Here is a 16,203-nt window from a genome sequence, read left to right as displayed (position 1 = left end):
AGAGAAATTTTGGTGTGAAAATAAGGATATATGAAGATAACCATGATCCTCATAATACAGGTGACAATAAGGTCACATACATATACTTAGAGAAAGAGCAGAGCAACTCAGATAAGTGGTACTATAGCCTGGGTGGCAAAGTATCAATGAAATTATAAGCCTAATTAGAGACTGTTCCCTTGCTTGAGTGACGTCTTCATTTATCTGAAATACAAACATCCCCAATGAATAAAGTCGAGTCTGATTTTTCTGTATGTAAGTAGATATATTTAGGATTTAAAAGTGCATATTTCTATTAAATTTTACAAACTTTTTTTGGCCTACTCTTGAGTAAATAAGATGCATCTCTGTTCCAGATTTGGTGCTCAACAGTATTTCTTTTTTCCAGAGTTTAAATGCAGCATTGATTTCTCCATTTAATGCAGTATCCATAATCATACTCATCATCATCACAAAATGTTTTGCATATTCCTCTCACTTTTTGGCATCTCTCAAATCTATACTTTGGTGAAAAGTCACTTTTGGCTGTAATCAAGAAAGATATCAAAAGTTACCAATCTATTAACAAGTTGGAAGACTTACTAAGGAAAGACAAAAAGTCTTCTAGTCATAAGATCATGACTAGAGATACGTGATGGAGAGAATGGAATGTCAAGTTGTTTTGTAGTAAAATATCAACAATTTCAGAAAATGATAGAGCTCCAAACATTTTACTTGCACAAAATGTGTATAACCATATCTCGCAGTTCACATCAATAATAAACTTTTGCTGGCCCCAAGAGGCTCTTGACACCCTACATTTTTTTTCTCAATTTATTAAGTCCAGAATTATTCTCCCATGCTTTTGTCAAGATAATGTTTGTAGTTCCTTAAAATACTGCAATTTTCATTTTAATGTTTTCTCAATTTTAAACCAATTATGCTATTGCCTTTTAACAGTATCTATCACTTGTTGCACATTCTAGATCTTTTTCTTAGAAATTTCATTATTCTAAAACAAATGGATCTCTTTCATCAGTCTACAGTAATGCTTAAATAGCATAACATACATAATTATATGTATTTTTCTCAAATGTTTTTATGTGACTTTTGTTCTTGAACCTAAAATATAAACACCCTATGCAGTTATAATTTGTTCTGTTTTTTATCTCTTACCCACTATAGTCCAGTTGGAATTAAAAGTTATCATGCAAATACTTATAGAGTCATTTGTTGAGGAAACTAAAGTACTTTAGATATACATAAACACAATTTTGTTGTATACTACATATCTAGTAAAAACAGGAACCCACATTAGTATTTTAGTTTCTTGTGAATCATTTAAGACAGTAAAAAGAAAGGTGTGAGATGCCAATATCACAGCTTTGTATTCATATATTAAACTAAAGTAAATAGAATAAGTAGTTTTATTTTAGGGTTTTATTGTTTTTAATGATTTAATTGTACTATAGTAATGCCTAGAAAATAGAAAAGAGACTTTGAGGTTAGACATTTTTATTTTCTAATTGTATCAATATACTTAGTATCTTGAGTCAGTCATTTCATCTACTTGCACAACACAAAATATTAAACATACTTATCACAATATATATTTAAATTTTTTTTATTTATTTACTTTTTATTTTTTGAGTCAGGGCCTTACTCTGTTGCCCAGTACGGAGTATGGTGGCATAATCACAGCTCACTGCGGACTCAACCTGGGCTCAGGCAATCCTTCTGCCTGAGTCTCCTGAGTAACTGGGAATACAGGCATGCACCACCATATCTGGCTAATTTTTTGGTTTTAAAAATTTTTTTGTAGAGAGGCTAACTATGCTGCCCAGGCTAGTCTTGAACTCCTAGGCTCAAACGATCTTCCCACTTCTGCTCCCCAAAGTACTAGGATTACAGGAATGAGCCACCACACTCAGTCATTTATCACATATATTTTAAGTATTAAATTTTATATTTGTTTGGGAAAAAATGAAGTAAAACAAATTTCATTAAAATTTGGAGAATAAATTGATTTACATTTAGATTTAATTATATAATGTCTATTCACAGAACATAATTGTCTGCATAGGATGTAGTTAAATTTAGAAAGGTGTTTTATTTCAACTCAATATTGTAGGCATTTGAGTACCTAGTACTCTCCAGTCATTAGATTAAGAAGTGGAAAGAGAATAGAAAAAACTTCTAATACATTGACTGTATTATCCTTAATGAAGTTGGTTGGAAGGAGAAGGAACTTAAATATAAAGTGGGAGAGACTGTCAGGTGGATTTTGACATGTTAATACATGTATCTTTTTAGAGAATGCTAATCTAATTTATGATGACAGAATCCTTAGCCACTGGTGAATTTTGATAAAATCTCAAGTCTTTTCTGAGCCATATTTGATATCATTTAAAGTAGGGAAGAGTGTCATGCATGGTTACAGTCCATTTTTTCTTAAGTGTTGCTAGGATAGGTACTTTTTAAGCTAATCAACATTCCTGAGCCATTATATTTTGTCATCAAATCTTTGGTGATTTTAAAGATGCATTAAAATAAAAAAGAGAAGTATAGATTTATAGTAATTGTTAGTGTTATTAAAAATCTACTAATATTTTCTAAATTTTTTAAAGCTTTGTAGGGGTTCTGTATTTTCCCAGAAGAAAGTCTGACATATATCTCCCCACCTCCTAGCAAATAACTTTTCCAAAGGTGACTTCTACACCTACTACATGATGCTCCCTAAAAACAGAGAGGCAGAGTTTAAATAATAATGTAGGTTTTGGAGGATGTTTATTCTTTCTGGGTACATGTTGAGATCAAGATACGACCATGGGTCATTGAAAGTCTGAGAGGTTATGATCTTTCAAAAGCATGCAATACTAAATTTCAATCCTGGATATTTTATTTATTAGTTGTGTTGATAAGACAAATGTTTTAGCTCATTGGATTTTAGTTTCCTCATTAAATTGAGATTTTGTGAAATTTCAAAAGGTATAGTGTGATAAAATATGCAAACTTCTCTTGTAGTGTTAAAAAATTACTAGGCCTTGAAAATCAGTTTACTCTCTTTTTTGTCTTTAGTTCCCTTTTAGATTCTTGCTAAAATCTGACCCTATGTGAAGCACTGCTTTCAAAGCTTATGCACTGCTATAGCAATGTTACTAGTGTTTATGACACACACACACACACACACACACACACACACACACACACACACATACACATACACATACACACAAACAATCCTCTGGTCTTAAAGCTACAGAAGGCTGTGCCCACTGTCTTTCTTTTTTTTTTTAAATTTTTGTTTTTTTGAGTTGGAGTCTCACTTGGTCGCCCAGACTGGAGTGCAGTGGCCGCTCCCGGCAACCGCAGCCTCACCTGCTGGGCTCTGGCGATTCTTCCGCCTCAGCCTTCCGAGTAGCCGGAATTACAGGCATGCGCTACCACGCCTGGCTGATTTTTTGATTTGTTGTAGAGATGAGGTCTTGCTGCCCAGGCGGGTCTTGAACCCGTGGGCTCCCACTGTCTTTCTTATTCACTGACTTATTTTGTCACACAGCAAAATGCTGAAAATGGCATACTCAATAAATGTGTTAAATAACTGAAAATATTGCTGAGTTAATGTGTTAGATCACTGAAAAAAATGACTGAGTAAATCATATGCTATTATAGATAGAAATCTAATTTATATTATAGAAGGAAAATCTCCTTGTGCTTTATTATAAGCTTGTCATCAATTATTTCATGTGTCAACGGAGCAAAAGACTTGAGTCCTATATTAATTTGCTTAACTGCAAAATGTGTTTAATAATATTTAAAAGGGTTGTGTGCATTAAATGAGATAAGAAAATGTGCAATTCATTATTCATAAAGTAAGTTTTCATTAGTATTAGTGATTTATAGATTTATGACAGGTTAAAATAACCATTCTTAATATGACAATTGTTCTCCTTTTCACTATTAAATAGAGAGAATGCCCTATTGTGATTTATACAGGAGACATTTAATAAGCAACTATGTAGTGCTTGGTCCTATGTTAGCTGGAGACAAAAATAAGTAAAATATTTAAACCCTTTACTCTCAGAAGACAGTAGATGTTTGTAGAGGGATGGTGACATAGATACAGAAAACATACAATATAACTTGTCAAGTAAATTCTGAGACATAAAATGTCCTCAAGTCACATACAAAAAGCTGTAAACTCTTCTTGGAAATGTCTATTTTATGATTACTACTATAGTTGATCTACTACAACCATTACTGACAACTAAGTTTTATTGTTTCCTGGGCTTCAGAGTCTTTACTAAGCAAGTTATATTTAGCATCTGATTTAATATTTTAATAACCATATTAAATAAGTATAACCCTTCCCATTTCTCCCATAAGAACAACTAAAGTTACATATTGCACAGGATTTCAGAAGGAGTAGAATAGGAAGTAGGATACAAAGCTAGATTTGCTGGACTCCAAAGCTAGTACATGCTTCATTGTTTCACTGAGAAGGTAACTGGTTGGATCTTGAAAAACTGCTAGCATATAATCAAGAGACTGTGGAGAAGGTTTTACAAACAAAAAAATAAATATACTAAATACAGATATTGTGTGGTCAAAGAATATGTGATCCTTGAAGAATAGTGTAACTTTTTAACATGATTGAAATTATATGGACGTGAGCTTATAAAAATATAAGAAAGTTAAACTGGGCACAGGTGGAAAAAGGCTTTACCAAGCAGAGAAGTTGAATATTACCATGAATGAGGTGGTAAAGCTAAAGAGGTATTAAGTGTTATTTTTCTATTTAAGTGAGGGCATAGAGAAAATTTCATAGCAGGAAATTTATGTAGAAGTTTATTAAAAAGTCTAAATGAGAAATGATGAGAAAAATAATAGGCTAATGAGACCTGGAAATAAAAAAGAAAGTGAATCTAGCAGATATTACTGAATAAGAAGCATCCCAATTTGGTACATTTTAGATTTGGGAGAAAGGGAATTGGGTAGTAGAGTAGCAATGATACGAAATGTTTGAGTTTTTAAAACTGATTGCTAATGATGATAATATTTTAGGTCTTAGGATTGTATGGTTGATAATGAAACCGAGACTAATAGAGATGAAAAAGAGTTTAGCTTTTGGAAATAATGAGTTTACTTTGATCGAATAAGGAGTAAAGAATTTGGAGGCTACCCATGTAAGTTCCACAAGTATTAATAAATACAGCTTTGTGGTTTGAGAAGGAGGTTGAGAAATGCCTTTGGATAGCAGATGTTATTGGAGAGTTAACAAGATAATCTGGAGAAAGTGTATAAAAAGAAGAGGAAAAAAGTTTCAAGGACAAAACATTGGAGACCACTGACATTTAGGAGACTACAAAAAACTGGCAATTAAATTAATAATTGTCAAAATAGCCAGCAACTCCAGCATGTGTTCAGGAGAAGTCTAACCAAATAAAGAAGTAAAATAGTTTGGGAGGCCCAGGTGAGAAGATTGCCTGAGCCCACGGGTTTGAGAACAACCTGGGCAGCTTGGCAAGACTTCATCTCTACAATAAATCAAAAAATTATACAGGTGTGGTAGCGAGCGCCTGTAGTTCCGGCCACTTGGAAGGCTGAGGCAGAAGGATCCCTGGAGCCTAGCAGGTTGACACTGAGATGGCCATGAGTGTGCCACTGCACTCTAGCCTGGGCGAAGGAGTGAGACTCAATTCAAAAAAAAAAAAAGGAAAAAATTAAAATAGCCCTTTGGATTTGCTTTAAGGAAAACCTTTATAATATTATCAAGAATGCTGATGTGGGTAAATGTATAGACAGAGGAGTATAAAAGTTAATAAAGTGGAGACTGCAACTCTACATTGCTTTTCATGAAGTTTGGTTAACAATAGAACAAGGCAGATTAGAAAGTAGCTTCAAGAAAAGATAAAGAAGAGTATTTTTATCATGAAAGAGACTTGAGGATATTTGTATTTACAAATGGTTGATATTTTAATGTGATTAATTTTAATTTTTAATCACAAAAATGGCAAAGTCATATGGATCAATAAATAAGAGGAAACAAAATAAACAACAAATGAGGGGATGATGATGCAGAAAGTAGGACAGATGTAAAGAATATCAATAATCTAGTCAATCTTCTACTTTCCTTTAAGACTGTTACAAATTCTCACCTCTCCTCACAGTTCCAACACATCTTTCCCATCTTCACTCTTGGGTAATGATCTCACTTCCTTCTCAGTGATACATTTGAAGATTCTTGAGAGGTTTTTATGACAAAATTAACCCACCAGTCAGTGTCTACATCTGTGTTTTCTACCCCTCCTTCTTATTAATGAAGACAATGTCTCCAAGCTCAAATGCAAAGCTAATACCTTGATCCCTGCATTAGATGCCAATCCTTCCTGCCAACTCAAAGGATTGCTGTATCTACTCTGGTTTTCCAACTGTCTTTTTTACATAACCAGTTGTCAGATCTAGTAGATTTGTCAAACTATACATCTCCAAAATAGAACTAATCTTCCAATCCAAACATGTTCCACTTAATATCCTCCTTATCTTAGTCAATGGTACAACTCAATCTTTCCAGTTGCTCAGGCAAGAAATATTGGCATCATTCTTGACCCATCTTTCTTTCCGACAACCAAAATTTAGCATCGTATGAAATTAGCTAATTCTACCTTTAATATCTCCAGAATCCTATCATTCTGCAGTTTTTGTTATCATAGGCTGAACTACTATAATTTACTACTTATATTATTTATTTCCTATATTATTTTAATAGTTTCCTAACTCATTAAAGGACTTCAGAGCGGCCTTTTTAAAACAAAATTCAAATCACGTCTCTCCTTTTGCGAAAACTCTTGGGTTTCCTCTCAGAATAAAAGTCAAGATTCTTTCTAGTTTCTAAAAATACCTGAGTAATCTGTCAACACATTTTCTCATTGACTTTTTCTCTCTGGATTCTTGTACTGGGTCCCTGTTTTTCAGCAACCTTGGCTCCTAGGCATTCACCACAAATTTCAGGTGCGCTCTCTTGACCACTTCCAACTTTTTGCTCAAATGTACCTTCTCAATAGCACCCCATGAACAATCATATTTAAAATTACTATAGCGCCCAGGCATTTTGGGCACATCCACCCTGCTTTGCTTCCTTATCAATAACACTTATCACCTTCTAACATACTAGATAATTTGCTTATTTATTATATTTACTGTTTATATTTGTTGTAACCCACTAAATATGAGCTCCACAAGGATAGAAAATATTGTTTTTGTTGATTTTTTTTATTGATGTGTCCCAATCTTATTTTACTCTGATACATAGTAGGCTCTTTATGAATATTTATTGAATGGGTAAATAAATGAAAGAGAATTTATTTGTTGAATGCAGTGTCTAAGTTAGGTATTATTCATGTTATGAGCTGACTTGTATCTTTTTAAGGGAAAGTCTTAAATCTTACACATTTTAAAACTCTTTCAAATTGGATATTACTTAAAACTCAGTTTGTAATCAATCAATATCAGTTCCTTAACTCAGGAGCTGTAATTTTTTATCTCCCAATTCAAAACCCATGACATTGTGCCTGGAAAGAAGTAAGTCATTTACAAAATGTTGCCTGAATAAATAAACCGCTAATTAGAGTTAGATTTGGTTCTTGCCTAAGGACATTGAGGTAAAATAAATACTGAAGTAAGTTGCGTTTGAATGCATGATATTAGGTAGGATTCTAATTTCTCTTCTCTTGTCTGTACGGGAATTTGATGGTGATAAATCTCGTTTCAATATAATGTTTTTAATTGATTCATATGGGTATTGAACTAGCAAATAACAGCAAAATATTCAACACTTGTTGGTATCTATTTTATCAGGGTCACTGCTCAAGACTCACAGAAAACTAAAAGTGAAGGCGAATACATAGTGTCATGAAAATTTATATTCTGGACCAAAGGAAGGAAAAATACAAAACTTTCAGTTTTTTAGAACTAACTAGTTTAAGATTATCTAGCTCATTTGTCAGTTCACACAGTGAAAATTACTTGTATTAGCAAGAATAGTGCCAGAAATCTTCCCACTTCCCATTTACTTTTTTTCCCTTTCTTTTGTTAATAACCTATAAAGTCAGACGTATGTAAATTCTAGGGGCAGGATAATTAGTAACACATTTATCTTTTTTAAAAAGCAGGCTGTAGAAATTTATCAGAGGGGTTTCTAGAGTTTCCAGTCTTGATGTCTCACATAGAAAACACTTAAAATATTTCCTCAGGAAAGGATATTAATTTCATAGTTGAGGTACATAGGTTCACATTCTTCTTCAAGTTTCTTATGTTTGTTCCTTGAGCTGAAGGCAGAGGCTGGGTGGCTTGTATGCACAATAGACTACACAAAAAAGAGACCATCTCAGGAATTTAGATGGTTGTGTTTCTCTCTGTCAAACAATGAAGGAGCTTCTCATTTCTGCTTTAGAGGTCTTGTACTGATGACTCAGCCTCTGGTTAGGTAAGAAATAATAATCAAACTTTCATTCAAGCATTTAATTTTACTAATCTCTTTCTCAACAAAGTTAATACGTTCATTATCCAAAAGTGAGGCTGCTTTTTTTTTTCCGGGGTCATTAATATAAATAAATATATATATTAAAATAACACACAAAGAATTTGGATAGATAATTCTTCTCATAGAGAAAATATTATTGGAAACCTGAGAAATTATTCATTTTTTATTGTTTCCATTTTTATTTTTAAAGTTTTATTAGAATGGGTATTTGGTTTTGCAAATCAGTAGTTCTCAGTCAGGTATAATTTTGTCCCCTCGCTCAAAGGAGATATTTGGCAATATAGGTAGATATTTTTGATTATCACAATTAGGAGAAGGAGTGTTATTGGCATTTAGTGAGTAGAGATGAGGGATGCTGTAAAGCACAATGAGCAGGACAACTCCCACAGCAAATAATTATCTGGAACAAAATGTTAATAGTGCTGAGGTTGAAAAATCCTGTTATAAATGAATATTGCAAAAATACTTTTGAAAATATTTATGTTGCAAAGAATAGAACACATTGAATAATCACATACTATGTTAAATTATAAAAACTGTGAAAGATAACACATTAGATTCCAATATGTTCTTAACAAAGAATTATTTTATAGCAGAACATATATATTTATTAAAATAAACCACTAAAAATAAATCAGTCCCTTGTGATAGAAATATATATAGCAATTTTATCTAAGTATTAATTTTCCCATGCACATCACTTTTATAGATAATGCTTACTATGAGCATATTTAGATCTCATATCTGCATTTAAAAATAGAATGGGGTAACCCCTTTATGTTCCCTCCCACTGTGGGAGCTTTTCTGTACCCTTATTAAGTCCTGCTTTAAAAAAAATAGAATGGATTCATAGAGATGCCATAATACAAATACCAAGAAAGTAGCTGGTCTCTGGAATCACGTATCAACTCCTTTTGAGTCCAAGTATGGTTCACATGTATGCATTTCATAAATTTCATTTTTAAGTTAATTTGCCAAAATATTATTTAATTTCATCTTGAAGGAGATTTCTGTTTTATTATTATGTTGTGTTGTTGGTGCTGTTTGTTCAGAATTCTGAATGAATACAAATTGCTAAATTGCATTTCTAAACTCATAAAAGAACAGAATTAGCATTTTTGAATGTAAACCAAAGGGTACAGAAGTGTCATTGGAATGTTGTAGGAGGGATTACTGTGGGCCCTCAGTGGCAGTAGGAGAGGGACTGAGGTAGAGTACGACTGAAAGTAAGGATCTTGCTCCTTTCTTATGTATCTCCTCAGACAGGGCCATCTCTCAAAACTATTAGCCATTGTTTCTGACTTCCTTGTTTAAATATTTAGTTATATACAGTTCTTCTTCATGAAGTTCTTCTCTTCCCTTTAACCCCCTCCTATTTCTTATCATGTATTTTTCTCAACTAGATAATAAATATGAGTAGACTGGAGCTAATTTTTTGTTGTAATTTTCCTCTGCTTTTTCATCCTTACACTCTGGTGATTCTCCCATTTCAGCTCTATCTCTCACAAAATGTTCTGCACTCTCAATGTGCAGATCTCTGCACTCTCCCAAGCCCAGTGGATTTATTTATTTATTATGGAGTAATCTTTTGTTAGAATAGTATCCAATAAAACAAGAACACATTTCTATTGAAAGCTTGTATCTTAGAAATAAACTTCTCCAATTATTTGACTTCGAATTTCCCACAACATTACTTATGTCCACTAACACAAGACGCATAGATATTTTAGTTGTTCTTAAATTTCCATACAATAAGCTCTGCTATTTCTGGTACCAAGAAATCAAGACAGAAATGCAATGTAAAGGCACCGGATATAGAAATGACATAGAACCACTGCCAAATGGTTCAATATTAAATTTTATTCAATTATTTCTGTAATACAGAGACACTCAGGTCTTGAGGGATATGCTGAGAGGACTTGGTAACATTGGTGTTTTCTTCCTGGAGCATGTATCTTGTTTCTTCTGTCATCCTTACTTCCGCAAGCAGCAACGAGTACCGGGTCTTATGCAGTAAGCAATCCTAACTTCATATTCACGACACACAGTTCTACACCGGCCATTAGCTTTATAGCACTCTGTGCTCAAGTCCAAGCTACCGTACTCAGGATATCTCTTTTTGGCTGTAAGAAGGAAAGAATGACTGAAATTAGCAATCTAGCTATGGCACATCTATGCTTTAAAAGGAGAACATTTAAGAGGCAAAAGATCATAGAATGAAAATCTTCACTTACCCAAGAAAGTTTTAGTGAATTTTCTGTTCCTTCGTGGAAGGTACATCCTAGAAATAGAAAAATGTCTTGGACCTAATTTAGATGTTTCAATTTACTGCCTTACAAGCGACCGGACGGTGACCCAAGGAAGGCACCCAAAGACAACAGTAAAAAAGTGATCATAATTTATATTCTGCCAGGCTCCATCTCTACAATTGTCTAATTGCATTTGAGTTGCCCATTTTCTACTCTCACAAACATTATTTAGATTGAATAATGTTGATGTGTTTTATGACTCTTCAAAGAATTTCTACTGCAGCTTGATTTTACTTCTCCACAATTTTGAGAGCTAGGCAATGCTGGGCAATTTGTCTAAATTTCCATAACTTTTCTGAATATTTGGAAATTTATTTCCATAAATAAATGATATAATTCAGACATCGGTTTAATAACACCATTCATTTTTTTAAAATGAGAGCAACCAGAGGATGCAGCCATTGTTGTATATTATATGATTTCTAAAGTTACCACTGCTATTTTTTTCTTCTTTTACCACAAAGTATCTGAAATAGTAACTTAAAAATAATTTTCCTCAATTATTGTTTATGCCATTAGTCTCTTGATTAGGAATAAGCTATGGTTGGGAGCCAAATACAACCTGACACCTGTTTTTATAAATAGTTTTATTAACATATAACCATGCCCATTTGCTAACACATTGCTTACAACTTCTTTTGCATTAAAACAACTCAGTAGAGATCATAGGGATCATAAAATCTATAATATGTATTGTTTGTTGTATTCCTAGAAGTTTGTTAATTCCTGCTCCTGATTCTTTTTCTCATTAATCATGAAAGACTAAATGAGAAATTAGTAGCTGGGGGTCACAGAACATGGTGATAGGCTTTCATATGGAAGACATTTGTCTTTTTCACAGCCAGAAGAGCTAAACTACAACTAAAATTTGCACATTATAAGAAATACAAAATTTGACATAATACAAAAATTACTTTGTAGCAGTAAAAACTGTAAGAAAAAGTATATGCTTTTTTTGTAGCTTGGAAAAGGACTCTCAATAGAATTTTATTATTTAGGAGAATTGAATATACTTAGGGGTGGGACTGGGGACATTGCTCTTATAGGCTATGATCTATGCAAAGTCAAATATTTTTTGATATTATATTTTAAATTGCATGCTGGCCCATGTGTTTTCAGAAGTCTTTTGGTTCAGAGTATTTTTAAATGTACATATCATTTCCTATAATTTATCACAGTATTCATATGATAAGATTGAGGAAAACTGGTGTGGGAGAATTCTGTTTTACAAATAGCTGATAAAAGGGAAACTCAATTTTTTTTCTATGATAGTAAATAAATTTTGCCACTATTTCTTGCCATTAATAAGGATTGGTTTGGTGACCCAATAAGTTGGTTTTGAAGGCCAGGCTTTTCTGCCTAAACATTCTGTCAGCCTTTCCAGCAGCTGAGAAGTGATGGTGCATAGTAATCCCTATTAGTAAATACATCGACTCAGAACTACATTACCAGTGTCATTGGTAAAAATAGTGGATATATTTTTTATATATATAAATATATGTATATACATTTATTAATATTAGCTTTTTTCTCGCTATAACAGAAGTGGTGCATAATACGATGCAACATAAACAAAGTATAGAGAAAATATAGTTAATCTACACAGTTTAAATTTTCAATTCTAAATATCATTACTTATTCTACATATTCTGAGGAGTTATTATCAAATATATATGTGATTTGTCAGTGAAAGAAACCTGAATTATACTCACTTTTGACACAAGTTCTTTCCCATTTGACACATTTCTCCAATGTTCCATCTTGAATTGACCTCACCCCATCTATTATTTGTTGTTTTTTTGTCTTTATTTCACCTTTCTAAAACATTATTGTCTTTTTTTTCGTCCTGACCTTTACATGTATTCCTAAACTTATGATTTGGATTGTTGATATTCAGCTTTGCAACAATCTATCCATCAATTCAACTAGTGTCTGCTAAGCATACTTCTTATCAAACTCTATGCCAGGACTGAGGGCAGGATTTCTCATGCTGAGTAATATTGACCTTTTGGGTTAGACATTTTTTCCCTGGGGAAACTGTCTAAAATATCACCTGACATTTTGTGTAATGTTTTAATATTTATGTTATTATCCTACTTTTAACAAGAAACATCTGACATCTTTTTAAATTCATTAGTACAAACCCCCATTAATATTTGCATATTACCTGGTAAAACTGTGACCCAAAATAGTAGAATAAAGAAAAAAAGATGAATCTTCATAGCAGAGTATTTCTTATTAAAAAAATGTCAGCAGATCTTCTTTTTAAGTCAGCTGTTTTGAAATAAGGAAACAGAGATCCCTTTTATTTATAGGCTCTCCTGGGAAGTACTTTTAACTACTCAGGCTTATCAAGAACAAGAACATTTGTATGCTTGGTTGAACAGTGCCACACTCCAAGAATGTAGTCTCATAAAGTAATATTGAATTTTTCTTATACAAGTATTTATTTATAATAGATATGTGTTTGGATTGTTACAACATCAAGGTGAAATGTTACAATGATCTGATCCTTTATTATATGTTATAGGTAGTACTAAATATGCGAATGCTCTACTATTAAATTGTTGAATGCCTGAATCATATGATTTTATAGCTAAAAGTCTTCGCTGAGGTCACTCTCATTTTGCAGATCAAATTATGAGAACCAAGGAGATTAGGTTTTTTTTTTTTTTGAGTTGGAGTCTCACTCCTTGGCCCAGGCTGGAGTGCAGTGGCACGCACGCTCACGGTCACCTCAACGTCAACTACAGACAGTGCTACCATGCCTGAATATTTTTTACTTTATTGTAGAGATGCAGTCTCGGACCCGCGGGTTCAGACAAACCACTCACCTTGGCTCCCAAAGTGCTGGGATTACAGGCTGAGCCACCGAGCCCAGCCTAGATTAGGTAATTTTATTTCAATCAATAAAATATACAATTATTTAAATGATTAGTTAATTCTGGATTCACCAATGAGTATGGGAAATATTCTGCACAATATGTCTTTTTATCATGATTTGTAAATTTCTTATATTAAAACATCTAATGGCACGATTCTAAGACCAATATTTTAAATTTTGCTTATGGAACTGGGAGTTCCATATCTGATCAAATTACATACTTTTAAAGTCTGCTATTTCAGATACATGAAGAAGAGGTGGAAGTTTTGCCCAGTACCCACAGACTGATGCTGTAAAACAAAACAAAAAACTAATCAAATCTCTCCTACCACAGAGTTAAGAGAATCTCTATGACAGTGATTCCTTAAACTTTATCCATATCAGAATCCTTCAAAGGGTTTGTTAAAATCAGATTACAGGGCTCCACTCCCAGCATTTCTAGCTTAGTAGGTTTGAAATGGGCACTAAAATTTGCTTTCCTAACAAGATCTTGGAATGCTAATGGTGCTGAAGGGGGCGCATATTTACTCTACGAAACCTGACTCACTCACTCTACAAAATGTAAGAAAAGTGAATGACAAAGTTATAGAGTCACTGGCATAATAAATACATAATTAACTAGATTAATTTATTAATAAGAATAATTTGAGACTGCTTAGAGATTCTAATAAAAAACATTCATATTATTGGTAAAAAAATAAAATCAAGAGAGATGAACTTGATCGTCAAACAATTGTTATCTGTTATAACTAATGCCTCATATTATAAAATGCAAATGGAAACTTTGGAATTAAATTAAATGTGAAGATATTGATTTATCTATATTTTCTTTCTGGGAAAGAAAAAAAAGTTGAGAATACAGCACAGCTAATAAAAGACAATCCCTTCAATATATCACCATGTATCATTAGAGAATAAAAGTTCAAAATTTCGTTATTGATTTCTAATTTATTCCATTGTAGTCAGAGAACACACTGAATACTGAGAAGGTACTCCTACTAATGGCAAATAATCTACTGGCATAAGTTTAAAAAGGGGGAAAATTAGATCTTTAACAGAGTCATTTATTCCTTACTAATTAGTTATGTTAAAAGTATGAAAAAAATTGCATGCAAATCTTAATCAATAGAAATTGGAGTGACAATAGCAATATAAGAGAAAAAACTTTAATACAAAATTTTTCTTAAAAACAGAGAAGATCATTGTATTCTGGTAAAATGTTCAATCCATCAAGAAGATATAGTAATTATAAATATTCAAATACCTAATTTAGGAGTTATAAAACGCATAAAGCAAAACACACAGAAAAGAGAAAAATAAACAATAAAAATAGTTGAAGAAAATAAATAATATCCTGTTTTTAATAATAGTTACAACAATTAGGTCAGCAATAAACAGAAAAATTGGGCAACACTATAAACAAACTAAGCCTGCAGACACCTGTAGTATTGCCCATCAAAAGCAAAATACACATTTTTCTCAAGTGAATATAAAACATTCAGATTCATACAATGGAATATTGTTCAGCCATGAAAAGGAACAAAGCACTGAAACAAAGTACAGCATAGATGAATCTTGAAAGCATTATGAAAAATGAATTAAATCATACAAAAGGCCATATATTGTCTGAAATTATTTATATGAAATAGCCTCAAAGGTGAAATTCATATAAACAGAAAGTAGATTCATGGTTTCCAGAAATTGATGGGAGGAGAAATTTGACAGTGACTACCAAGATGAGGTTTATTTTGGAGTGATGGAAATGTTTTGGAATTACATAGTGATGATGTTAGCGTAACACAGTTAATTTATTGAAATCTACTGAATTGTATAATTTAAAATAGTTACATGAATTATATCAGAATTGTAAAGGAAGAATAAGCATCCTGAAAAAAAAAAAACACTATTCTCCGAAGGAATGAGTATATAAAGACCTAGTATATCTATGCGCCTTGCTTTTGTAACACATGGCAGTAGTAAAACTCTTTCTCTAAGGGCTGCTGCTTCAAAGAATGACTGACATTTTATAAACTAAGTACTGAACTTGGCAGAAGAATTTTCAAAAATAATATAATTTATACTACTAGTCTTAGGCAACTTTTTGATAAAGGCCAAAATCCAAAGAGAACTTAGACATTGCTCCCAATTATATGAAAAGATTGCTGCTTCACCAGTGAAGTTGACATGTTCTACTGTATCACTCTCCAGTCACACCTTATTTAGGTAATTAGCATGGGTTTTAATGTCAGTTGGTTATAAGTAATAATTCTTAAAAGTATCAATTGTTGAATGTTTACTCTGAACCAGATGGTATAGTAATTACATATGCTATCTCTTCTAAAATTTAAAACAACCTTTATAAAGTGGTATCATTTTCTCCCCTCACAGATTAAGAAACAAAAAAGGCATAGATAACTTTCTCAATGTTATATAGAAATAGAGATGGAAATCACTAGACTTTGAACAAATGACTTCTTTTTTATATATTT

The 16,203-nt window shown here is 32.6% G+C and overlaps 1 protein-coding gene across 2 annotated transcripts; it reads right to left on the bottom strand.

Moving 5' to 3' along the window:
• Window positions 1-391: 391 nt before the first annotated feature.
• On the bottom strand, window positions 392-13,097 carry DEFB110 (defensin beta 110). Of its 2 annotated transcripts, none has more exons than XM_008071358.1 (2): window positions 12,998-13,097; window positions 392-525 (listed from the first exon to the last, which is right to left on the bottom strand). In XM_008071358.1, the coding sequence occupies exons 1-2, from the start codon at window positions 13,050-13,052 to the stop codon at window positions 392-394; spliced, it is 189 nt and encodes a 62-aa protein (XP_008069549.1). In that variant the 5' UTR covers window positions 13,053-13,097. The 2 variants fall into 2 exon arrangements, with proteins under 2 accessions (XP_008069549.1, XP_008069548.1); XM_008071357.1 differs by lacking the exon at window positions 392-525 and adding an exon at window positions 10,496-10,644 and having other exon boundaries at window positions 12,998-13,052.
• Between the last annotated feature and the right edge of the window lie 3,106 nt (window positions 13,098-16,203).

The sequence above is a fragment of the Carlito syrichta genome, unplaced genomic scaffold (assembly GCF_000164805.1).
Source record: "Carlito syrichta isolate Samal-C Ts95f unplaced genomic scaffold, Tarsius_syrichta-2.0.1 Scaffold314297, whole genome shotgun sequence".
NCBI lineage: Eukaryota > Metazoa > Chordata > Mammalia > Primates > Tarsiidae > Carlito > Carlito syrichta.
Note: the sequence above shows the minus strand (reverse complement) of the source record. Positions and strands in the feature narration are given on the sequence as shown.

What these genes read in the sequence shown, in the direction of transcription:
- DEFB110 (XM_008071357.1), bottom strand. Translation starts at nt 13,052, where the DNA reads ATGAAGATTCATCTTTTTTTCTTTATTCTACTATTTTGGGTCACAGTT. An exon ending in TTGGGTCACAGTTTTACCAG is followed by an intron (nt 10,645 to 12,997) that starts GTAATATGCAAA and finishes TCCTTCTTACAG; the next exon opens with CCAAAAAGAGATATCCTGAG.